The sequence below is a fragment of the Pelodiscus sinensis genome, chromosome 23 (genome assembly GCF_052426305.1).
Source record: "Pelodiscus sinensis isolate ZL-2025 chromosome 23, ASM5242630v1, whole genome shotgun sequence".
Lineage (NCBI taxonomy): Eukaryota > Metazoa > Chordata > Testudines > Trionychidae > Pelodiscus > Pelodiscus sinensis.
The window spans coordinates 7,056,604-7,082,517 of NC_143074.1; the positions used below are offsets into that span (position 1 = coordinate 7,056,604).

The 25,914-nt window shown below is 51.0% G+C and overlaps 1 protein-coding gene across 4 annotated transcripts in view; it reads right to left on the minus strand.

The window, feature by feature from the left end:
• The window catches only part of ASTN2 (astrotactin 2), a 733,588-nt gene that overhangs the window by 414,648 nt on the left and 293,026 nt on the right, over nucleotides 1–25,914 (minus strand). For all 4 annotated transcript variants that reach the window (XM_075905850.2, XM_075905849.2, XM_075905851.2 and 1 more), the window contains one exon: nucleotides 16,043–16,210. In XM_075905850.2, the coding sequence (XP_075761965.1) occupies nucleotides 16,043–16,210 (168 nt within the window). The remainder of the gene's footprint in view (nucleotides 1–16,042; nucleotides 16,211–25,914) is intronic.

Here is a 25,914-nt window from a genome sequence, read left to right on the forward strand (position 1 = left end):
CAGCTCGACATTATTTCAAAATAAAGGCATGTCGTGTAGATGTGCACTGTGTTATTTTGGAATAACGTCAGTCATCAGCAATAACGCTGCTGTGTAGACGTACCCTCCGTGTCACAACGGCAGGAGCTGCTGGCAGTCAGGTCACTCACCTCTCCAGGCGGGAGTTACGAATAGGGATGTTCGATATCGGGTAACTGAATAGTGGTGTAATCATATGAATTCTTATTCATTACACGACTATTCAATAGTCCCCAGGGGTGGGTGTGGGGGTGGGGCTGGCAGCCAGTGTGCTCCCTGTCCTGCTTCTGGGAAGCCTCCTGCCACCCCACGCTGCTGCCTCTATATCAGAGACAGCAGCGTGGGGCCCCAGGCGTGAACCAATCTGCTGGCCTTTAAAAACCAGCTCCCCATGCAGACTGGCTGCCTGCCGCCCCATGATGCTGCCTCTGCTACAGAGGCAGCAGCACAGGGTGGCAGCAACTCCTGTACATGGGGGAAGGGGGGGAGTCTGAGCTCCCCATGGACTGAGGCTGCTCCGCCACCCATCAACAAATATTTGTCACCTGAAGAAGCGGGTCGTGGTCACGAAAGCTCATGGAATTGTTTATATATTGTTGTTAATCTCTAAGGCGCTACAGGACCATTGTTGTTTTTTAAGATTTTTCAGATACAGACTAAACCAAACACCCCTCTGAGCCTATTCTAAGGGTAAGGACATGCCTTGCCCAGGAAACAGTATCCAGTCAGTCACTATGGGTATGTCTACACTACAAAGTTAATTCGAACTAACAGACGTTAGTTTAACTTTGATAGGCGCTACATAGGCAAACCGCTAGTTCGAACTTAATTCGAATGAACGGAGCGCTTAATAGTTGGAATTAAGTAGTTCGAATTAAGGGCTGTGTAGCCACTTAATTTGAACTAGAGGGAGGCTAACCCTTCCCAGCTTGCCCTGGTGGCCACTCTGGGCACCACCAGGGAAACTTGTCTGCCCCCCTCCCAGCCCCGGAGCCCTTAAAGGGGCACAGGCTGGCTATGGTGCCCGTGCCAGGTGCAAGCCTGCCAGCACCCAGCCAGCAGACCCTGCACCTGGCACGGCAAGAGCCAGCCAACCGCTGCCACCCAGCCCTCCGCCTCTTCCCGGGACCAGACTGGCGGCTCCCAGGAGCCTGCCCGGGGCCGCAAGAGGTGGGCGCCCACCTGGTTTAGTGCGGACATTGTGGACCTCATTGAGGTTTGGGGGGAAGCCTCCAATGTCCATGACCTCCGCATAAGGCACAGGAAAGTGGCTGTCTAGGGCAGGATAGCTGCCAGCCTGGCCACCCACGAGCAGGTTTGCATGAAAATCAAGGTGGTCCAGTGAGTTAAGGATGGCCGGAAGCAGTGCCGGCAGGGCATCAGGTTAGGACTTAGAGCGTGGAGCTGCTGCCTCAGGCTAGCCGAGGGCTGTGCTTAAAGGGACCCGACCCCCACCCCGGACAGACAGTTCTCAGGGGTTCCCCATTGGCTTGTCTAACTCGATGAGGGACAGCAAAGCAGTCCTGGCTTGGAGTGCCCTGAATGCCCACACTTGGCACATCACAGCACTCGGCCATCAGCCTGGCTGCATTTGCCGCAGGCTGCCATCCGGGGGGGGTCAATTGGGGGGCTGCAGGAGAGCTTCCACCCCGAGGAGCCCGCAGAGCCAGCCCAGTCCTCCCCATCGGGGGCTCGTGCCCTATTCCTCCCTCACCTCCTTCCACTTACCCTTCCCTAGCCCCCCTTCCTAATGTACAAAATAAAGGACACGTGTGTTCAAAAAGAGAAACTCTATTGAAGAAAACTCGGGGACACTGAGAAAAGGAGGTGGGAGAGGGGAAGAGAGAGGGTGGGAGAGGGAAGGGGGAAACCTGGGAGGAGGGAGCTGGAAGGGGGAAGCCAGGGGAAGAAGGAGGAGGGGAAGTATCAAACTATGGTACACCATATCTTCAGTACTGTGTACAGATGTGATCTCCTCACCCCAGAAAAGATATTTTGGCCTTGGAAAAGGTTCAGAAAAGGTCAACTAACATGATCAGGGGTTGGGAACAGGTCCCAGATGAAGAGAGGCTACAGAGACTGGGACTGTTCAGCTTAGACAAGAGGAGATGGAGGGGGGACAGGATAGAGGTCTCTAAAAGCAGGGGTTGGGTGGAGAGGGTGCATTCAGAAAAGTTCTTCATGAGTTCCCCTAAAGAAGGACTAGAGGACACCAAAGGAAAGGAATGGGTAGTAGGCTTGAAACTAGTAAGAGAAAGTTGTTGTTCTTGACAAAGCAAATAGTTAACCTGTGGAACTCCTTGCTGCAGGAGGCTGTGAAGGCTACAACTAGAACAGAGTTTAAAGGCAAGTGAGATCAAGTCATTGAGGTTGGGTCCATGGAGTAGTCTTAGCCAGGGGGTAGGAGTGGTGTCCCTGCCCAAAGTTTGTGGAAGGCTGGAGAGGGATGGCACGAGACAAATGGCTTGGTCACTGTCTTCGGTCCATCCCCTCCAGGGTCCCTAGGGTTGGCCGCTGTCGGCAGACAGGCTACTGGGCTAGATGGACCTTTGGTCTGACCCAGGATGGCCATTGTAAGCTCAGGGCTCAGGGTCGGGGGTCTCAGTGGACCCCCTTGACTTTCATGCACACCTGCTCCTGGGTGGCCAGGCTGGCAGCTCTCCTGCCCTAGACGGCCACTTTCCTGTGCCTAGTGCGGAGATCGTGGACGAGGTCCACGATGTCCGCACTAGCCCAGGAAGGTGCCTGCCTCTTGCGGTCCAGGGCAAGCTCCCGGGAGCCGCCAGCCTGGTCCCGGGAAGAGGGGGTGGGCTGGGGGACATCAGGTGGGTGGCTCGAGCCGTGCCAGGTGCAGGGTCTGCTGGCTGGGTGCTGGCAGGCTTGCACCTGGCACGGGCACCGTAGCCAGCCTGTGCCCCTTTAAGGGGTCTGGGGCCGGGAAGGGGGCATAGAGTTTCCCTGGTGTTGGCCAGAGTGCCCACCAGGGAAACCTGGGGAGGGCTAGCCTCCCACTAGTTCGAATTAAGGGGCTACACACCCCTTAATTCGAACTAGCTAGTTCGAACTAGGCTTAATCCTCGATTCAAATTCGAACTAGCGGAGCGCTAGTGTAGCGCCTATTAAAGTTAGTTCGAACTAACGTCCGTTAGTTCGAACTAACTTTGTAGTATAGACATACCCTCGTTCTCAGGGCTTTGGCTTTATTTCTTACAAATAAAGCTGGCAACCCAAATTCCAGCATCAAGCCTGCCCCTTCCCTGAGCCTCCCTACTTCTGAAAGCTCTTCCCCAGTGCTCTCTGAGGCCACCTGCCTGGTGGTTCATCCGCTGGTCCACAGCCTGCAACACAAACCAACCTGCTTGCTGCAACTCTGCTTTCATGGGCCTGCTTTGGAAAAGCTGCTAATGGGCCGCTTCACTTTGTTTATCTAAAGGCACCGTAGCCACGGAGCCTCACAACTCCCAAAGGCTCCAGGTCGCTGTTTCCAGCCACGGGGAGCCATGGGAAGCAGCGTGGCCCAGATCGCTGCCTCATGCAGCTCCTCTTGGCTGGAAATGGCAAACCAGAGCAAATGGCAACCGTGAGGCTCTGTGGCTACAGAGACTTTCAATAAACAAAGCAGCACCCCGCAGCCCACTTCGGGAAACACTGCTCTAACAGGAAACACATCGGTTACAAAACACACTCGGGGCAAAGGATGGTGACCCCACATGTTGTATCAAAAGTTCTACACACATGGAAATAATAATATCCCAAATCCCAGCCTCTAGCTCTAAGGGTACGCCTAGACTACATGGCTCCGTCGACGGAAATTAAATAATCCCCGCTTCATTAAAGTAAACATGGCCGCCGTGCTGTACTGACGATCAGCTGATCCGGCACAGCGTGACAGTCTAGACACGGATCTGTCGGCTGAGGAAGCCTTTCTCGACCGGTCCTGTAAACCTCGTTTCACGTCGACGGAGCCATGTAGTCTAGACATACCCTAAGAGATCTGGGATGTGCGTGAGGGGGTGTCTCTTTTATAGATGTAAAGTGGCAAATTATTTTATCCCAACCCCTAAATCCAGCGACTCTTCCCTCTAAAATTTTGTCTGCTTTCCCAAAGTAGCATTGTCAGGAGGGGCTGCGGAGCAGAGATCTGTCCAGACTCCCCCCCCCCCGCCACCTGCAGAAGAGTAATCCAGTTAGCCCTGATTAGGGAGAGCAGCTGACTTGCTGTGATGAGTCTTTTAATCCCCAACCACAAACAGAAGGCTCCAAAAATCTATTTTCTTTCCCGATCATTTTTTCTCTCTTTGCTCATCGTTTCCAATTGAGGGGGTAAAGCAATGCCACTCTGGTCTGCACGTCGAGGAGATGTAGACGCAGCGGGGGCGAGGGAAGAATTCTTCCACTGCCCTGCTAGCACAGAGCGGAGAGGTGGGGGGGGGGATTATCGCCACAGGTGGAAAACCTCCTTTCATCACTGCAGGAAGCAGCTACCCTATGGTGCTACAGCCACACTGCTGTGCCATCTGTTGTGTGGCCATGCCATAAAAACCTTCTTACACGAGAAGTTCCCCCGCCTCCCACCAATGTCCCTCGTCAGCCCTGCTCCCTCAACGACCTCCCGCAGCCAGCCCAGCAGCCCCCGTCCAGCCCTGCTTCCCGCAGCTGGTTCTCCCGTCCTCTTCCTCCTGTTCTCCCCTGGCCAGCCCTCCCGCCCCCCGTCCAGCCCTGGTTCCTCCACCTGCCCTCCCCGATTTCTGTTGGACAGCCCCACTGCCTCCAACCCTGCTTCTGCCACCTGCCCGCCTGCCACCCCCCCATCCCCGCGGGACAGCCCCGCTACCCCCAACCTTGCTTCCGCCCCCCACCAGCCTCTCCATCTCCGCAGGACAGTCCCGCTGCCCCCAACCCTGCTTCCACTCTGCTGGTCCCCTCCCCCCATCTGTGCGGGACAGCCCCGTTGCCTCCAACCCTGCTTCTGCCGCCCACCCACCCGGATCTCCATGGGACAGCGCAGCTGCCTCCAACCCTGCTTCTGCCACCTGCTCACCCGTTCCCCCCCATCTCTGCGGGACAGCCCCATTGCCTCCAACCCTGCTTCCACCGCCTGCTGCCCACCCACCTGGATCTCTATGGGACAGTCCTGCTACCCCTAACCCTGCTTCCACCAACCCGCCTGCCCTGATCTTCGCGGGACAGCCCTGCTGGCCCCAACCCTTATTCCCGGCAGCCGGTTCCCCCTTCCCCCCGCTGCCACCTCCTCCCAGTCCGCCCCACTCTGCTCCCCTATCGGCAGCCACACTGAGGCCCGGTATTTTTTTCCCGCCGCGGCCCCTAGTTTGAGAAACATTGCTATATGGCCTGAACCAGTGTTCAACTGCCCGTACAGTGAGAACATTTCCCCTGAACTCCCCTTGCTACAGACTAAGCCCAGAGCTTCTCATCCTACCTTTGGTGGCCAAGGAGAGTGACTGATCGTTGATCTCACTACAACCACCTTTTGCCTAACTGAAGACTTATCAGCCCCCCAACCCAGCATCTGCTCTCCAGACTAAGCACACTGAGCTCGTCCAACCTTTCCTCATGGCCCAGCTCTTCCGCACTCAATCCAGATCCTGTCGCTGTTGTTGCTTTCCCCTGGGGTTTCTCCAGTCTACTTGCAGCTTTTGTACAGTGTGGTGCCGCAGCACTTCACCTGAGGTGCGCCACCTCGCTTGCTGGCCCGTGGCTCCTTCCCAGGATCTTGTCCCAATTTCCCCTTCTATGCCTCCCTCTCTCTGCCTGGCTTGATAGCCCACATTTGCATTCACACCCTCCCTCTCTCTTCAGGGGTGTCTTTTCCAGCCAATGACCTTGGATGCTTGAGGCAACACTTTACTCCTGTCCTTGGCTCTGTGGGTCAGCACCAGGTTGGGCATGGGGGGGAGGGGTGGATATCCAAAAAGAAAAGGCTTCAACATGTGCAGATGGACAAAGCATCAGCCTTGGCCAAGCATTTTGCACAGCCAATGAGCCAGCGGGAAAGCAGGCCTGGAAATAACATCAGCCACGTCCCTGCAGCTCTCCATCCCCACCCTATGCCAGCCAGCCCAGCTGTGTTTCCCCCATCACATGCAGGGCCAAGAGGAGACAGCACCATGTCTGTGTGTCATCCACAGACATCTTCAACACAACCGCCTCCTACACTGCCTCTTGCTCTCCCTGGCTGCCTGTCTCTCCTGAAGAGGGGGGAGGGGGTGTCCCTGAGAGAGAAAGCCCCATTTGTAATTGGTGGCCCAAGGTCAAGCAGTATTTAACGCACAGAAGGACCCTTTCAGTGCCCCCATTTTACAGAGAGAGCACGGCTGACTGCCCCCAGTGTTCGCTCCATTGCCTGCACAAGCACGGGCACAGTGCCCTTCTTTTCTGGGTGAGCTGCCTTTAACAACAGCGACAGGATCTGGATTGAGTGCAGCAGCCACTTTCTGTGCTCGCATTGAATGGAGCGCCGCGGCGCCAGTCGCTCTCGGAGAAGGCTCTTTGTTATGGCACGTGAAGGGGATCTTGGGTGCACACAGGACTGGTGCCCCGTCCCCTCGGCTGGCTGTGTGCATGGTGCTGACACAGAGGAACTGGGCCTACTTGACTATGGAAGCCTGGGGCTCTGATCCTCCCCCCCTTATGGAAATGATTTAGATATGGGCATAGAAAGGACATTTATTAAGTTTGCAGTTGGTATCAAGCTGGGAGGGGTTGCAAGCGCTTTGGAGGATAGAGTCATCATTCAAAATGATCTGGACAAACGAGAGAAATGGTCTGAGGTAAACAGGATGAAGTTTAATAAGGACAAATGAAAGTGCTCCACTTAGGAAGGAACAATCAGTTTCACACATACAGAACGGGAAGTGATTGTCTAGGAAGGAGTACAAGGAAAGGGATCTAGTGTGCACTGTTGCAAAGAAAGCCAACATGATTCTGAGATGCATTAACAGGAGTGTTGTGAGCAAGACACGAGAAGTCATTCTTCCGCTCTGCTCTGCGCTGATTAGGCCTCAGTTGGAGTATTGTGTCCAGTTCTGGGCACCGCATTTCAATAAAGATGTGGAGAAATTGGAGAAGTCCAGAGACGAGCAACAAAAATGATTAAAGGCCTAGAAAACATAAGCTATGAGGGAGACTGAAAGAATTGGGCTTGTTTAGTTTAGAAAAGAGAAGACTGACGGAGGACATGATAGTGGTTTTCAAGCATCCAAAAGGGTGTTAAAAGGAGGAGGGAGAAAAATTATTCTCCTTGGCGTCTGATGATAGGCCAAGAAGCAATGGGCTTAAATTGCAGTAAGAGAGGTTTAGGCTGGACATTAGGAAAAACTTCCTGACTGTAATGGTAGTTAAAAACTGGAATAAATTGACTAGGGAGGCTGTGGAATCTCCATCACTGGAGCTATTTAAGAGCAGGTTGGATAGACATCCATCAGGGATGATCTGGATGGTACTTGGTCCTGCCATGAGGGCAGGGTACTGAACTTGATGATTTCTCGAGGTCCCTTCCAGTTCTAGTAGTCTATGATTCTATGATTCTGAGAATATTAACAATTCCATGGTCAAACCTGCATATGGCAGAAAATGAGAAAGCAAAGGCAGCCCAGATAACCTTAACTCTGCCCCTTTGTGTTTCATGCATTTTTATTATATCACTTAAACCTGAAGCTAAATTAGCATGGAAATTAATTGCTGCATGTGCCAAGGTGCAAATAAATCAAGCTGTGCTGATGGATGGATGAAAAGAAATCAGATATTACATGGCTGCTACTGAACACATTATAAATACACAGATCTTAGTGAGAATAGACTCATCACATATACGTCTAAGTGAACAAAGAGGCTGGCTCGTTATAACAATGAAAATAGTTAATGTATATGAGAAAAAACAAGCATTGTTAGGGTATGTCTACACTAGCCACCCTAGTTCAAACTAGGGTGGCTAATGTAGTCATTCAAACTTGCATGAAGCCCAGGATTAAAATGTTCCTAATTCGGACTACTGTTACTCCTCATTGCAGGAGAAGTAACGGTAGTCCGAATTAGGAGCTATAGTTCAAACTACCTAGCCTGTGCTGCATGTAGCCATGGGCAGGGAGACTGAACTACCGGGCATTTAAAAATGGAGGCACCCAGGAACATGCAAATAAAGCCAGGGATATTTTAATCCCGGGCATCATTTGCAAGTTTGAATGACTACATTAGCCACCCTCAATCGAGCTAGGGTGGCTAGTGTAGACATACCCTTAGATACTTCAGAAAAACTGCATTATATTAAATTGCATTGTGTGGGATCAAAGGGCAGTTTTAGTACGTACAACAAATACGTCTATACTGCTTCCTTCTTGCGTAAAAGCCTATGCAAATGGATTAGCCTATTGCCGCACTTCATTTGCATAATTAATTAGGGGCCTCATAAAAATAAGGAAGAACGGCTCTTGTGCAACAAGAGGGTTTTGCACAAAAAGGAGCCATCTACACAGCTCCTTTTTGCGCAAAAGCCTCTTGCGCAAAAACGGCCCCTAATTAGTTATGCAAATGAAGCACAGCAATATGCTAATCTGTGCCTCATTTGCATATGCTTTTGCACAAGAAGGAAGCAGTATAAAAGTTTTCCGTTAAAAGTATTTTCGGAACAGAGCGTCTAGATTGGCATGGACGCTTTTCTGCAAAAGCACTTTTTTTGGAAAAGTGTCCATGCCAATCTATATGCGCTTTTCTGCAAAAAAGCCCCGATCGCCATTTTCGCAATCGGGGCTTTTTTGCGGAAAACAAATCAGAGCTGTCTACACTGGCCCTTTTGTGTAAAAGCTTTGTGCAAAAGGGACTTTTGCCTGAACGGGAGCAGAATAGTATTTCCGCAAGAAACACTGATTTCTTACAGTAGGAAGTCAGTGCTTTTGCGGAAATTCAAGCAGCCAGTGTAGACAGCTGGCAAGTTTTTCCGGAAAAGCGGCTGATTTTCCGGAAAAACTGGCCAGTCTAGACACAGCCTAAGGGTGCTTGCTTGTTTAATAGGATATATTTAAAAATGTCTTTTCTGAGCTTCCTGCAGGCAAGCCCCCACTGGGCTGGAAATAACATATGGCCATGGCAAAGCAAACTGTTTGGATGACATTGGAAACCAATTTCACTGCCAATTATTAAAAGGGGCCTCAACACCGCCTGTTTTGTTTTTTTAATCTTCAATCAAATCTGCTCACAGCTGTGTTGATACCATCAGCTCTAGAGATGATACAATTTAGATGTCTGATTTGTGAGGGCAAAATCCCATGTGCCCCTGATAGCCCAGGTTGCTTTCCATCTCGTGCATACCATTGCACTGGTAAGTCTACCAGCACACGCAATTAAAACATTTCAGCATTTGGCCCAACAGGACCAGTTTTCCAGCAGCCTCCTAAGCTTTGCCTGCAACGTGCGGGAGTGAATTAGTTGTGTGCACACAAAGCAGGCCACTGTGCACACAGATCAGTATTGGAGTATGCCACAGAGAAGGGAGAAAAGACACCCTTGTATGTGTAACCAGCGCAAACAAGGGAAGCTAGTGAAAGACAGCCCCTCGCTGGTGTTATGAGGAGGCAGCATATTGTGTGGTACAAGCAGCAGCTTTGTTATGTGCACACAAAGCTTTGAGAGAGAGAGAGATGGCAGAGTAAGCGCCAAATCTCAGCACAAACCCCTCCCGATCCTTAGTTTGCAATGGGCGGCAGTTCTGTCCGAAGCACGGTGTGATTGGTCCCTTGCTGAGAATGTCTGTAGCCAGCCTTGCCAATAGAGAGCTGCTCTCACTCGTGTAAATCTCACAGCAGGACGAACGGACAGCACTGGCCTCCCGACAAAGGGGCCTGATTTTTTTTTGGTTAAGCCCTATTGGAGTGTTACAGGCAGCCCCAAGGCCAGCCAGCACTTCAGAGCTACACAGCGCCCAGGGATCCCTTTGAGAAACAGTCTGAGTCCTGCTGCAGCTGTGCCACATGGCATTTGCTCAGAGAAAGAGAAGGCAAACCCCTCCCACCGCCTCCCAAAGTCAGCTGGATCATAGGAATCACATCTCCTATAAAACCTAGGGCACGCTCGTGCTTGGGAGCAGAAGACTGATTTGAATCATTTGTTCTGAGGTTCAACAAGCACAAGTGTAGAGTCCTGCACTTGGGACTGAAGAATCCCAAGCATAGTTACAGGCTGGGGACCAAATGGCTAAGCAGCAGGTCAGCAGAAAAGGACCTGGGGATTACAGTGGATGAGAAGCTGGATATGAGTCACCAGTGTGCCCTTGTAGCCAAGAAGGCTAATAGCATATTAGGTTGCATTAAGAGGAGCATTGCCAGCAGATCCAGAGATGTGATTATTCCTCTTTATTCGGCTCTGGTGAGGCCACATCTGGAGTATTGTGTCCAGTTCTGGGTCCCCGATTACAGGAAGGATGTGGACACATTGGAAAGGCTCCAGTGGAGGGCTACCAAAATGATTAGGGGGCTGGAGCACATGACCTACGAGGAGAGGCTGAGGGAGTTGGGTCTATTTAATCTGCAGAAGAGAAGAGTGAGGGGGGATTTGAGAGCAACCTTCAACTTCCTGAAGGGAGGTTCCAAACAGGCTGGAGAAAGGCTGGTCACAGTAGTGATGGATGGCAGAACAAGGAGCAATGGTCTCAAATTGCAGTGGGAGAGGTCCAGGTTGGATATTAGGAAAAACTATTTCCCTAGGAGGGTGGTGAAGCACTGGAATGGGTTCCCTAGGGAAGTGGTGAAGCACTGGAATGGGTTACTTAGGGAAGTAGTGGAGTCTCCATCCCTAGAGATGTTTAAGTCTCGGCTTGACATAAGCCCTGGCTGGGTTGATTTAATTGGAATTGGTCCTGCCTAGAGCAGGGGGCTGGACTTGATGACCTTCTGAGGTCTCTTCCAGCTCTATGGGTCTATGATTCTGCAGTCATGGCCCAGAGGACCCTTAATGTCAGGGGCTGTCGGAACATGGGAAAGGCAGTTGCCACCCCAAAGAACTCAAAGTGCACTGGTTGGTGTGTAGGTGCTTTGCTGCCCTTTGGACCATGGACTCACACAGCTGTTCATGTGTGTGTCACAGGCCCCTCCCACTGCTACAGCCAAAGGAGATCCCCGTTACCTTGTGTGGAAGAGGCATGTGCTTCTGGAGCAGAAGGGCCCAAGTCCTAACCCTACCTATGGCTGTGAAACCCCCAGGGACCATGGACTGACTACTGGGCTCTACCCGTGTATCCTAGACTCAGGCTTCATGGGATGGCTACAGCAGGAGTCCTGGATTCCAGCCTCAGCTTTGTCACTGATTCCCTCTAGCACCGCTTACTGCCTCAGTTTACCCACCTGTAAATCAGGGATAACAAGGCCAAACTCCGTTTCAGGAAAGAGGCGTAGCTAATGCCTGTGAAGCACTTTGAAATGAGCACAAACACGACACAAGGGGTTGTCACCCTCCTGCTGTGGTTCATTCTCCCTCCTGGTTTTAGACCTCAGCCACCATTTGTCATTGGGTCCCTCCCCCCACCAATCCCCTATGCAGTCTGGAGAGCCATGAGCAGGGAAGGCTGCTAGCAACCGACCACTTGGGCTCTAACCAGTGTATAAAGCCCTTCACCCGGAAGGGATGAAATGAGACACAATTTATAGGACACAGCAGGACCTCAGGACTTTCTCCCTCAAGATGAAAATGTCACTTGTGGGGGGAGGTTGACCCATAAACAGGTTCTACTCCCACCCAGCCCTCCTGGAGCACTTCCCTAGCACAGAACTTTATTGCCAAGTAGCCGTGTCGTAAACTTGCTGGCCCAACCATCACCAGTGCCTAGAGCAGGGGTGGGGAACGTGGGCCCACTCCACACTCCTGGTTCTCAGAGGGGGAGCGTTCAGAGCTGGCTGAGACTGGGCCAAGCTCCCTGTTTATCCGCTGGCTTGGAGGCAAGCTGGGGTCTGCTTTGCAAGTTCTGCCCTTGATCTCTCCTTACTGGGAAAACAGGAGAGAGGCACTTGCGGATAAGAATATCCAGGTTCAGCTCACTGCTGCTTGCTGGCTCACCTCCCCAGACCCCAGTGACGTAGCGAGACCCCGGAGAGAGAACATATGTGCTGCAATGCTCCGGCAGAGCGGGCTGAGCCAAGAACAGCAGGAGAGGCTTCAGAATAGAACTCATCTTCATGGCGGGTCCCAGGGCTGACACCTTGCGTGCCGGATCTACATTCCCACTCCCCCTGGTCTAGCTGCTCCCACGCCTTCACACACTCCCTGCGGTTTGACGTGACATGACAGGGCAGGGCTGGGCGCATGCTGTCTGCAGCTCATGGCCAGCAGGTTCCTGCCAGTGACCTTTAACTGATTCATTTCTCCACCAGATCAATGATACAGCAAGATCCAGGAGGGCAGACACTTGGATCACACTGTGAGGAAGGCAACGCAGGTGGAAAACAGTACAGGCAGTCCCCGAGTTACGCGGATCCGACTTACGTTGGATCCGCACTTACAAACGGGGCTTTCTCGCTCCGGAGCTCGCAGGCAGCGGGACCGCCCAGAGCGCAGCGGTCCCACCACCTCGACCTCCGGGGCGAGAAAAGCTGCTCCGGGTGCCCCTGGTCTGCTGGGGACCGTCTCCAGCAGACCAGGGACACCTGGAGCAAAGCCGGGGAGGCAGAGAGGTCCCGCGCCTCTGAGGCTTTGCTCTGGGGACTCCGCCGCCACTGTGGCTTTGCTCCCGGTGTCCCTGGTCTGCTGGAGACGGTCCCCAGCAGACCAGAGGCACCGGGAGCAAAGCCGCAGCGGCGGCGGGGTCCCGCCCCTCTGAGGCTTTGCCAGAGCAAAGCCTCAGAGGTGCGGCACCCCGCCGCCGCTGCGGCTTTGCTCCCCGTATCCCTGGTCTGCTGGGGGGGGGGGGCGCAGCTAGTGCGCCCCCCCCCCCCCAGCAGACCAGGCTTTTGTTGTGGATCCTGGGGTAGAGCAGCTGGGGTGCTGCCGGGTTGGTCCTGCAGGGATCTACCTGGCAGCCCAGCTGTTCTGTCCCAGGCTCGAGATTCAGCCGCTGTTGAAACTGACCAGCGGCTGATTCCAGGAAGCTGGGGGCAGAGCAATTCTGCCTCCAGCTTCCTGTAGTCAGCCCCTGGTCAGTTTCAGCAGCAGCGGCTGAATCTGGAGCCAGTTCCGACTTACGTACAAATTCAACTTAAGAACAAACCTACAGTCCCTATCTTGTACGTAACCCGGGGACTGCCTGTACCTCCAAGGCACAGAGCCCCTGTGGGGTCAGCTCAGCAGCGCACCTCCGGAGCCAGCCCGGCTCCATTCCCTCTGGGCTCTGCCGTCCCCCACTAAAGCACAGAGGGAACTGGCAAGAAGCAGCAGCTGCTCTCACAAGCGAGAGAAACATGGGATGCAGCAGCTTTGCCGCTGTGGCAAGCAGCCGTCCTCCCTTCACCGCAGGGAGCGTGCAAGAATTAAACCAGCCCCTTCAGTGCCATGGGGCTGGTGAACGGAGCTGCGAGGCTCGTCCTGCCGCCATGCGTTCTCCCTGCCATTTCAGCTGGCTGAAGAATTCTTTACTTTCGTCCCTGAATTGCAGGGTAGTTACAAGGAGCTGCCTCGTGCCCCAGAGGTGATTGCGCTTTCTGGCAGCTGGACTGATCTCTCTCGATGGTTTACAAAGGGCTTTGAGTTATTTAGAGGAAAAGCTTCTATGTGCACAGCAACCCTCCTTGCTGGAATGGTTCTTCCCCCTTCCCAGGGAGTCTAGGGGATACTGAGGGTTTGTCTACACAGGGAAACTGACTATAGCTATAATGGAAGCATTATCCTGCTATCACTACACTCGTTAGCTTCCCTCTGCAGACAAGCCCTGAGAAAGAGAAACACTTTGAAGCGAACAAAACACAGCTCTCTCCTCCACCTATCCACTCCTGGGCAGTTGTTTGACCAGCTCTTGAGAACACAATCCAGCCTTAAATGATGTTTTATAATTGCAAGTCCTCTCTTGCTTCTGGGACTCCTCTCCCCCACTATCTGCACCAGGGCAAAACATCTCCCAGAGCCCAGATGTTTGTATCTCCAGAGCCACAACAACCACACCAGCTGGAGCTGAAACGTGCCCTTCATTCAGGAATGGGCTGCTAATGCTGAAACGTGCCCTTCATTCAGGAATGGGCAGCTAACACAAGGTCTGGTGGCCCCAACTAAAATTCAGCCCTCATGCGGCACTATCCTTGTGCAATCACTTTCCAACAGGTGCACGTGCCCCCCGCCGAGGTCGAAAGGAAGAAAGGGCAGATATTGCACCAGCCTTACTGTCAGCCAGAAACAACTCTGCTCTGAAGGGTTTCTCCGAGAGGGGGGCAGTCTCAGCTGGAACTCAAAGAGCATGTGGAGAAAGCTTTCACTGCCTTAAGCGCTGGAAGAGTTGAAAGCAGCCCCTTTCTGCAGTGCAGGCTGCTGTGCAGTAAGGGCACATTCCCGGGTCTGATGGCATTTCAGAAAAACTTTCACAGCCACAAATGGTTCTTCTTCAAACCCAGCTAGCAGAAATCTGAAAACACAATCTCCCCTGCTGCCAGGGATGTGTCTCCCCCTCCCCCCGCCCAATCCTGGCTGAACTACCCACTGCAAAGGAGGAGTGGGAAGGGGGGGACTGTGTAATGCTTCTCCTTTGATACGCCAAGGATCAACCCGTGCAAGCTACGACTCTCCAGGGAGCCAAGGTCATCTGCTTGCTTTGTAGTTTCAGATGCACACAGGGAGTTTTATCAGTGCCAAGGCCACTTCCCTCCCATGAGCCAGGGAAGCTTTCCAGGGAGATGCTGGGGAAATGGTAGCTCTCCCTGGACCCTGCAGAGCCACTAAGGGCCCTAATCAGAAAACCAATCACAGCCACAAGGACATCCGCACATGCCAAGCCCTGCTTCCTCTGGATCAGTGCTGTCAATGGAAAGTGCCCTGACAGTGGCTTCCAGTCGGCCAGAGTCAGTTCATTTGCTCACACATTTCCTTTCCTTTGTTGGCGGGTTATACACTTGGGTTACGTCTAGACTGGCATGATTTTCCAGAAATGCTTTTAACGGAAAAGTTTTCCGTTAAAAGCATTTTCGGAAAAACGCGTCTAGATTGGCAGGACGCTTTTCCGCAAAAGCACTTTTTACAGAAAAGCGTCCATGGCCAATCTAGACGCGCTTTTCTGCAAAAAAGCCCCGATCGCCATTTTCGCAATCGGGGCTTTTTTGCGGAAAACAACTCTCTGCTGTCTACGCTGGCCCTTTTACACAAAAGTTTTTCGGAAAAAGACTTTTGCCCGAACGGGAGCAGCATAGTATTTCCACAAAAGCACTGACAATCTTACATGAGATCATCAGTGCTTTTGCAGAAATTCAAGCGGCCAGTGTAGACAGCTGGCAAGTTTTTCTGGAAAAGCGGCTGATTTTCTGGAAAAACTGGCCAGTCTAGACACAGCCTTGGTTTCCTTCCATCTCCTTGCTAGCGACAGGCTCTGGGACAAGTTCCCCACAGATGCCAGTAGAGGCATTAGGACCGAGAGCACAAATGCACAGGTGTGCGGTTTCCACCGCGCCTCCAAACAGGACTGTCACTCCGACACCCATGATGGGACTATACTCTGTAGGGCAAAGCTATTCAGATGACGGACCACTGAAGAGCAGACTAACTCCCTTGCCACCCCGTGCCACGCCACAGAACTGCCTAGCACAGTGGGATGCTGGTCAAAGACAGAGGCTCAATGAACCGCCACAGTGCACATCATAAGAAAATGATGGATCATTTCAAGGTTAGGAAAGAGAGAACCCCGCCCCTTCCTAATCCCATGCAGGAGAGCTGCAGCACCGTAGAAAACCAGTACCTTGCAGGCCAATGCTAGAAGGGCAGCAGATGGAAGCACTGCATCTCCGCCAGCACAGACACTCTTAATACCAAGCAAAAGTTTAGACAGGCAGGGACTGCTCCAGATTGGCTCCATAGACACCTCCAATGTGTCGCCGCATCTCTTGCCACTTACCAGTCTCCGGATCACACAGCTGCTCACAGGCATCAGTGGTCCTCTGCCCACAGAGATCCCTCACCCATGGAGAGGTGGCGTTAATCTGATAGTAAAGGGAGAGCTTGGCTGGATTTAACCAGTCAGAGATGTCCAGGTAGCTTCCTTCGCTCACAACAAAACTGCTTCCTGTCAGGGGAAAAACAGCAAAGGGGCAGTCTGTTAGTCAGGTGTAATTAGGACTCCACGCACCTCAAGATAGCTGGAGACAGCCAGAGGAGAGAGAGCAGGACGACACCTCACACAAGACACCTACCAGTTAGCACTCTGCATGGGTAGAGTATCACCGTATGACCATGCAGCACCTCTTTCCAGTTCCCTCTTGGCCCAGCTGTGCTTTGAGCAAGCAAACCCCTTGCCAATCTCACATGGGAGTGCATCAGAGGCAAGTGAGCCCAGCAGCCTGCTCTGTGACACTCCAGAGCTACCTTCCTCTGGTTTGCCAGAGGTATTCCTGCCAGGAAGGGACCAGTGCTCCCTTGCTCTGTCTTCTTCATCCTCACAGCTTCCCACATCACTCATAGCCTGATACAGGAATATTCACTGAGGATCTTCTGGGGGCTAAGGAATAGAATGAGCACGACACGTAGATCTTACCCTGCTCTTTCATTGGTTATTTTGCTCTTCCCAGCCCTGTTCCGCTCCCTTCCATCCCGCTTGCTGGAGGGAACGATCTGCCCCAATGTCAGGGCATTCATTTTATCTCCAGGGGGAGTGTCAGGGTTTCATTGCATTGCATCAGCCCCTCCCAGCTCAGTCTGCTCCCAGAGCTGCTAGAAACAGGCTGCTCCACTGCCCCAAAGCAGCAGCAGGAGCCTGACGGCCACAGCAGAGCCCTGGGAGCCCCCTTGGAATGTGAACCATTCCAGCTCACGTCTGTATGGATGTGTCCAGAAGAGGAAGATGGGCCCAGCTTATATGACACTAGGCTAGGACTCAAAGAACCTGGATTCCTACCTGGCTCTGCTGCACTCCGGGTACCCCTGGCTTAATTTGTTCTGAAGCTCCTGTTCTGTAAAATGGGGTGAACACCTTCCCCCATCTCCTGTCCTGGTGATGTTGACAGAGACTAACAGCAAAACACACCACCTGATTGCTCCAATGAACCTGCCCCATATTCCAAAGAGCTCCCCTTCAGGAGAAACTCATCTCTTTCACCAACAGAAGCTGGTCCGATACAAGATGTTCCTTCACCCATCTTGTCTCTCTCACTTCCCTCTATGAGTTCCTGAAACTCCCTCCCTCCAGGGGTCAGTGACTGATAAGTACATTCCTGACAAAACTCTTTTCCTAAGAAATCTGCTGGGTTTTTTATTTGTGAAATGTATTTCCCCCCCTCCCCTCCCTGCCTTTGGGGAATACACATCATCTAATTAGCCAAATAGATTTTTAGTTCAGCCCAATCATTCCCTTATCTAACATCTGAAGCCAGCATCGCTATGGGGATTTCATAGACACAGAGGTCCTCATTAACTCTGATCTTCAATTACATTGATTATAAGACTGCGTCTGTAATAGTGCTGCATAGATCAGAGGTGAGCCAGGAAACCCTGGCCATTAAAAGTAGCATTTGGTGAAGTAATGGGGATAGAAGCCACTAAAAGCAGAGCATAGAAGCCAGTGAGAGAAGACACTCTCAGAGAAGAATGGAAGAAACTGATTTACTTTGTGGACTCTAAGGCTATGTCTAGACTGCAAGCCTCTTTCGAAAGAGGCTGTTTTGAAAGTATCTTTCGAAAAAGCCTCTTTCAAAAAAGAGTGTCTAGACTACAACCAGTACTTCTGAAAAAGCAAGCTGCTTTTTCGAAAGAGAGCACCCAGGCAGTCTGGATGCTCTCTTTTGAAAAAGCACAGTTTGCACTACATAGCGCCTTTTTTCGAAAGAGCACTTTTGAAAAAAGGCGTTATTCCTCGTAAAACGAGGTTTTCCGCGGACGAAAAAACTGCTGCATTCTTTCGATTTACTTTCGAAAGAACACAGCAGCAGTCTAGACCCAGGTAAAGATTTTTCGAAAAAAGGCCACTTTTTTCGAAAAATCCCTGTAGTCTAGACACACCCTAAGAGAGAGCTCCAACTAATTTGTTTCTTCCCTTTAGAATGCCCCCGTCTCCCTATAACCTTTACAGCAGAGGGTAAAAATGAACTAAATGGTTGAGGCTTCAGAATCCTCCAAGTGACACCCCAGAACAGCAGCCCTTCCAACACCAGCCTTTATCCCTTTGCTGCATGGACGACTCACAAGACTTAATAAAGGATTCAGTCTTTAATTTCCAAAAACAGTGTGTGATGTTTTCATCTCATATCTCCCATTAGCACCAATGAAGCCAAGTGATTAACAAACCCCATCAGGATAAGAACCGGCACATATGCATCTGTCTGAAAATTAAAACTTAACTGCCATGTAAATGAGGATATCAAGTCCTAGTGAGAAAGAAACCTCTCGACTACTTTCTCCCTGCCTCGCCTACCCACGATTCATAAAGCTGGAGCCTCAATGCAGGTGCTTAAATGAGCGGCCTGAGAAAACCTGATGAGAAATAAGTGCTAAGTTCTCAGCAATTCCAGCTGACTTCAGTGGGGGCTGCCAAGAGGCCAAATAGATGCTTATATTTGCCTATTGGACATTTATACAATTTACAGACAAGTGTGCGCACGCACGTATGCATAACTGTGGTCACACATATACGTTATATATTTATACTGCTATGCAACTGTATATTGAAAAAAATCTTGCTCCTCATTTTCCTTGTGTTTAAACAAGTGGGAAGGGTGGCTTTGAGAACTACACAGACATATTTCATAAGTTCATCTGAAGAGACAGTTCCCTCTGCCCCACAGAACTGAGCTATGACGTGGACCCACACACTACAGTAAATCAAGGCGTTCATCAAAGACGGGATTTAAAATGTCGCCAACCCCAAATTAATAGAAACACAATTAATAGGACATGAACTATGAGCAACAAACTAATCAAGAAGCAAAACACAAAAAACAAGACATAAAGCTAGGTTTGAAAACAAACAGCAGCATGCAGACATGTCTTGGGGGATGGGGAGCAGGTGGAAAGTGTAGCTAGATACTCAATACCCATAGAATTCCAGGCTCCTTTGACAAGCCCAGCTGGAAACCATGTGTTTGCTACTGAGAGGCAAGTAAAAGAGAGAAAAGAAGTTCAGGCAGGCACTCTACACAGCAAAACGCCAACATGCCACTAATAGGAGACTCCAAGAGCCCTTTGGACTTGCCAAAATCAGGCCAAATGTCCATGTAAACTGCAGGATCTTTTCTCTCAACCAACACACGACCTTTTCACAAGCCCATGCACTCATTCGTACATTTCTTTATTGGTCACTCACAGACCGGCTGCTGCACAAGAGAGTGCAGGTGGCTAAGTGCCCTACCCATGGATGTGTGTCGCAATTTAGGGGAAGGAGAAGCCTCCTTGAGTTGGAGTTTCTCGTGACATCACCAGACCAGGCTCCAGCCCTGGCTGAAATCCCAGCATTTAGGAAAAGTCACGAGAGCAGAGAGCACTGCACACTAAAGGACCAGTCAGGCCTCCCCACAGTCCTGGCTTTCAGATCTGTGGGTCCTGCTTTGACTTTCAGATTTACTTGTCCTGGTTAAAGTTGAAAGTATCCAGTATTGAGGGCTGCCCACAGAGAGGAAGATATGGCGCAGTCTAGTCTGAATCCCCCAGAACAAGTGGTACTGTGACTCGACACACAGGGTTGCAATATAAGTCAGCTCTGGTCAAGCCATCCCTCCATCTACAGAGGGATGGCTAGGCCGAATGTGGATGGCACGGTAACCATCCACATGCCACTAATAGGCTATGTATTAGGTTGCAATGGGCTCACTGACAAGGGGTCAGATCACATGGACCAAACCAAGGGGCGCTGCATCTTGCTTTAGCCATGTGACACGTGGAGAGCTATGCATGTTCTAAAAACCTTGGGCTCCACTGATGTCAATTTCAGAACCCCCATTCACTACAGTTGTGCCAGCATTTCATCTCAAGCATCACTAACCAGCACAGGCTTTTAACACCGGTTGCAGTTCTTCAACCCTAGGGATTGGGTCACTCTAACCATCTAGTAACTTAAATAAGAGAACTCGACTAAAAACAACTATTTACAACTGACAGTTCACAGCGAACAGCTGGAAAGGAGAACGGCTGAAGGAAGAGAATGTTCCGTGCACTGTTTCTGGTGGCAAGATGGAACTGGCGGGGGAGGGGGAGGCTGATGGTGGCCCCCCTTATACCATGCCATACAGGTGCCACTCTACGGAGTGCCAGAGTTGCTCCTTTACGGGTACTGCTAAGGAGAAAATTTCCAGCACCAGTGCATGTGGTGAGCACGCACCTCCTAACTTGGAATGGACATGAACAAGCACTCGATGAAGAAACAGTTCTGGGGCGATGTACACAGAATCTCAAAAAATCAGGTAGTGACTGATGTGGCCTGTCTCCACCAGCTGTGACAAATGGCATGAGAGAGAGGCAGAGGCAGAGGCAAAGAAAGAACATGGCTGGCATGGAGCATTTCAGCATGAAGCAACATACGTCTTTTGTCTTCAAACATCGCTGATTCCCAGTTCTACAAGGCCCACAAAGAATTCAGGCTATTATTTTGTTTGGGTTCAAATACTGATCAAAGTCAAGCCAGCTAAAGCAAAATCAAAAGTTCATATGTCTCATCCCAAGGTCTCCTTCAAAGTTCAACAAGACTGTCTGAGCCTTGACAAAAGAAGCTTGAAGTTTTGACATTTCAAAAATTATTTTCCAGAACACAATAGGATAAAACAGCTCAGAATAGAGATATCTAACAAGGGAACAGAACAAAGCACCCAAAAGGCAGCCAGAATGGGTTGGCTTTTTTAACTCTCTTTCTCTCTCTCTCTCTTTTTTTTTTTTTTTTTTGAGAGAGAGAGAGAGAGAGAGATCAAAAGTAATATTAGTTGACTTCCCCTTAAGATATGTATTTTCCCCTCTTTTAGCCCATTGCTATATCCTGGCCACCCAAACTTCTTTTATCTAAAATTAGCATTTCTTGCCTGACTGTGGCTGGTCATAGTATATCTCCTTCTTAATGCTTCTGCCCTTATACTTCTGCCTTTAACCTTGCTACGGAATTCTACAGGATGGTTCAATCAAACAAACAAGCAGAGGCAAAAATTACAGAAGAGATCATATCCTTAGTTCAATTCTATAGTTATTATTGATTTTATTACTCTAGCATCTAGAAAACCACCATAGACCAGAACACCAATGTGCTATGTACTGTACAAATACATGGGTACTTGGAAAAACCCTTTTAAATGTTGACAGAAAACTACTATTTTCATCCCAAATAAACAGGAAGGGCTTCTCCCACCACGGTAACTTCATCCACACTCCCCTGACCTGCCCTCTCCCATCACTTTACATAAAAAAGTTAAAAGTGTATTTTGCTTCTCAGATTGATCACAGAAAGCAGCCAAGGGACTCCACCCATGTGATCCAAAATACGCTGACACGGGAAAGAAAACTGATGGGTAGGAGGCAAAATCCATCCATAGGTTTCCCCACTTCGCTCCACTGCTTCCTTGCATGGGTCTGGAAAGGGGAGAGGGCATCCCCTTGCCCTCTGCGGGAGAAAGAAGCATTCAGGCCTCAGTCAGCTCTGGGGATTTGCTAGTAGAAAGGGGCCCAAATGGAATCCTCCATCTGAACGGGGTGAGCAGTGCTGGGATTGCAAGGGGAACATGCATGGGGAGGAGGGGAGAGGGAACCGGCCCAACATTTGAGAGGGAGGACTTTGGAATCTAGAGCCAAATCACTGACTTTAGTTTGCTCCTATTTCCATAAAGGGCCAAGGCTCAGATGCAAACATGCCCAAACTCAGTGAAAATTCCAGTCCCAGGACTCTCCTGCAGATCTGGACTTTGAAGCTGGAGTAATTTTCACATTTTACATGCCAGCAAAAGCCACTGAAGAGTCTCCACAAATTTTAAATTAGTGATTAAAACCTGTGTATTTCTAGAGCTGACACCAGCCCCATCTCTCTTGCGGGAAAAACTGTGTTTCATTTTTAATGGTTAAAGCTCTCCAAATGGACAATTATCGGTAACATTGGCAGTCTCTCTCTGCATTCTGCTGGAGATTAATCTGTTCTTGACGTTTTCTATGGAGTGCTTTGCAATGGTAGTTTCCAAAATGACCCTCCCTTGCCTGATTATAACTATGCCCCTCATGCTGTCTGCCACTGCATGGTGTCAATATTGCCCAATTTGGGGAAGGATGCTGCATGACGTCCTCCATCCCAGAACACTGCTGCTATATAATCGCTGCATGGACACATGTGGCCAAAACCACCCAGTTGTCAAATCTGTCCCTAAGCAAACACTCCACGTCAGCTGTGCTGAGGAATCCTGCATGAATAAAGATGCCAGTGCTGGGCTCAAAGTGGCAAAATTCCAGTGAGGGCGGGGGAAGGCTCTCACAGTAGCACACCCCCTCTGTAAATGACAAAAGGGAAGCAGATGCAGCTGATCCACCCCCTCTCTCCAGGACCCGGAGGGTCTGGCTGGTCCAAACTTCAGGCCCATCCAGAGTGAGCCAGGCTGCTGCCCACTGTGAATGCATCAGTAGCCCTCTTGGCTGCATGTTCCTAGTATGGTCTCTGCCATTCCCAGCATTCCATCTCAATCCAGATCTTATTATTGGCTTGTATTCCCCCCAGGCCCTGATGGCATAGGAAAGCAATGCCACTGCTACTATTGCTATTATCATCCTCCTAGATTCCTCACTTGTCCCCTTTGAATCCAATGGAGGCTGAAAATGAAATCAGATTGCCCAAGGAAAAGCTTCCACTTAACTCCCAGTGATGCACAGTTTCGGGCCATTTCCCAGCTATGTGCTCTGGAAGTCGGGTCACAGTTCAGAGAAATCCGGCCTCACCCCAATTGTCCCGCAATGTTGATGAAGGCCAGGCAACCTTAAAGGCTGGAACAAGATACATCTGCGTGTCAAAGGAAGAGATTGTGCAGCCAAGCGCCAAGAGTAAACATTCCCCCTGCTGCACAGCAGCGAAACCAACAGCGCGAATGAGATGTGCAAACTCACTATGCTATGGGAGAAGGGAAAGACCAGGTGTGCTCAGCACTCACCAGGAGAGGAGAAGGAGAGGCCCAGGCTGCTTCATGCTGAAGGATTGTTTTTAAATGGTGAGTTATCCATGCACCCCTGTAAAAACTGAAAATATCCCAGAACCCTTCTGCATTTTGGGGGGGAGGAGGAGAAAGGGAGAGGGTTGTTCCATGTTTTGTAACCCTTGCCCCGCTGATTAGCTGCAGACCTTAACCACAGACTGGCTGCACTCATGCATTTCACAAAGGCCTTCACTACCCATCACCCATCTGACATGCTGCTGTGCTTCCCTTTTCCTCTCTTCCCATTAGGGATCCCCAGAAGCTCCCTGTGCACCTCACCTGGGCTGGTTTGTTTTCCCCCTGACTGACATGAGTGAAGCTGAAGCTGAAGCTGAAGCTGCCACGCTTTAAAAGGTGACCAGATTCCCAGCCTCTAGCACCGTGGTCACCAACCAGTCGATCACAATCGACTGGTCGATCGTGAGAACTCAACCAGTTGATCATGAGGCGTTTGGGGGCCCCCATTTTCCCCCACTCCCAAGAAGCCCCACTACCTACCTCCAGTGACAATGGAGATAGTGCTGGCTTCCTGCGGGGTGGACAGACGTCCTGCAGGTGTGCGCCCCTTCCGAGGGTTCCGGAACTGCACAGGCTGCTCCCCACCCCCAGGTCTATGGCGTGCCAGGAACTTGCAGAGGGTGAGGGGAGTCGCCGGGGCTTCCCTCCTCTCTGTGGGGGAAGGGGGAGGCGTCCCCGGAGGAGGCTCGCGCAGGAGCTTCCCTGCTCTGCGGGAGGGGGGAGTTCTCCCTGGAGGAGGTACGCGCTGGGGCTTCCCTCCTCTGCAGGAGGGAGGGGGGAGGAGGGAGGAGTCCCGGGAGGAGGCGGTTGCAGGGACTTCCTGTCCCCTGCCCCCAGCAACACACTGTCCTCTGTCCCCCACTGGCACCCTGCTTCCTGCCCCCACTAGCACCCTGTCCCCACCCCAGCACCCTGTCTACTGCCCTCCCTGGCACCCTGCCCCACTATCCACTAGCACCCTTCCCCAGTACCATGTCCCCTGCTCCCACCAGCACAGTTGGGGCCACATTGGGAAGGCTTGGGGGATTTTTTTGGAGAAGTTATTTTTTTGCATCTCACTTGTGTGGCCCCCAACTGACTTTTCTGGGGTCAGTGACCCCTGACTCAAAACAGGTTCCCTGCCCTCTCATAAATAAAGACAATGCAGAAACTTTTTGTGTTTGACATAGTATTTTATTTAAAAATGAAGCCTGGCCAACAAACCCCCAATTGGAGCCAAGCCCCCATCTGGCCACAGCATCATATCACTCCTGCACATACACACACACCGACCTTAGATCTGAGCCTATCATACATTGGACCCCCCCCTGCCCTGAGCCCCTCACATACCCCAACCTAAATTCCTGCACCCTCACATCCACAAGCCTGTGGCTTGCTTAGTACCCCAACCCTCCATCTGATCCCAACACTCCCCAGCCTGGAGCACCCTTACTGAGTCAATGTCCCCTTCTCCACCTCCTCCTGCATCCAAATTTCCTCCCAGAGCTTGCACTTCTCACTCCTTCCCACAACCAAATCTCTCGTTCCCACCCCAGAGACTACACATCCTGTCTCAATCCAGTGAGGGTATGGCTAGACTGCAGGAGTTTTTCCAGGATTCCAGAGATATCCCGGAAAAACTCTTCTGCATCCAGGGACGTGTTTGTTCTTCCACTCTTTTTAGTGGAAGAGCAAACATGCTCTTTCTGTAACCCCTGTATTCCTCGTCCCATGAGGAATAAGGGGGCTTCCAAAAGAAGGGTTTTTCTGACATATGGTCCAGTCTAGATAGGTCAAATGTTGGAAAAACCTCTTCCTACAGAGGAATCGGGGGGAAAAAGCGGCAGTGTAGAGTGTACAAGAGCTGGGGATAGCAAGTGATGGAGAGGAGGGAAATAGAAAGGGTGGGGCTTCAAGGAAGGGGTGGGGCCTTAGGGGAAGGAAGGGGTGGTAGATCTTGGCTTGTTCTGACATTTAAAAAGTGATCTTGGGTGTGAAAAGGTTGGAGACCACTGCTCTAGCACCTAAACCCCCATACTCCTAGGCCTGCCCACACCGGAAGAGGGGGAAGCAGGGGATTAAGTGACAAGTGTCATGTCAATTTCAATCTCCTCCCTACTCAGAGAATAGCAAGACAGAGAAAGTGAGTGGTGCTCAGGTGCCCTGCCAAACTGAGCTAGCAACCTGCCTTTCCAGGCTGGGTGGCCCATGTCTATTGCATGCAGTAATGTCTCTGGCTTGCAGCAGGCAAGCCTCTTTTTTGAGAAAGGGAGGGGGAGAAGGCACCCAAGGAGAAGAGAACATCTCGGTATCAGAAGCCTGTCAAAGGAACGATAAAAACATGATGTACTTCAGTCTGCAGAATCTATTAGCTCTTCCTACAAAACGCGTTTGTGCCTTTGAAACCTTTTGATCTGGGCTGATACAGCACACAGACTGTTGTTAATATTTAGAATGAGCATCCAGTAACGTGGCAGCTGTTTGCTTAGTTTCTTGCAAGCCAAGCATATGGGGACAACCGTGATGACTTCGCAATTAGGAGCCCACACGTACCCACACGTTCACCCTGAAATGCAATGACGTTCAAGACAAGCGACCCTCAAACATGGTCTGCTGAACAGAAACACGTAGCACCTGGGTC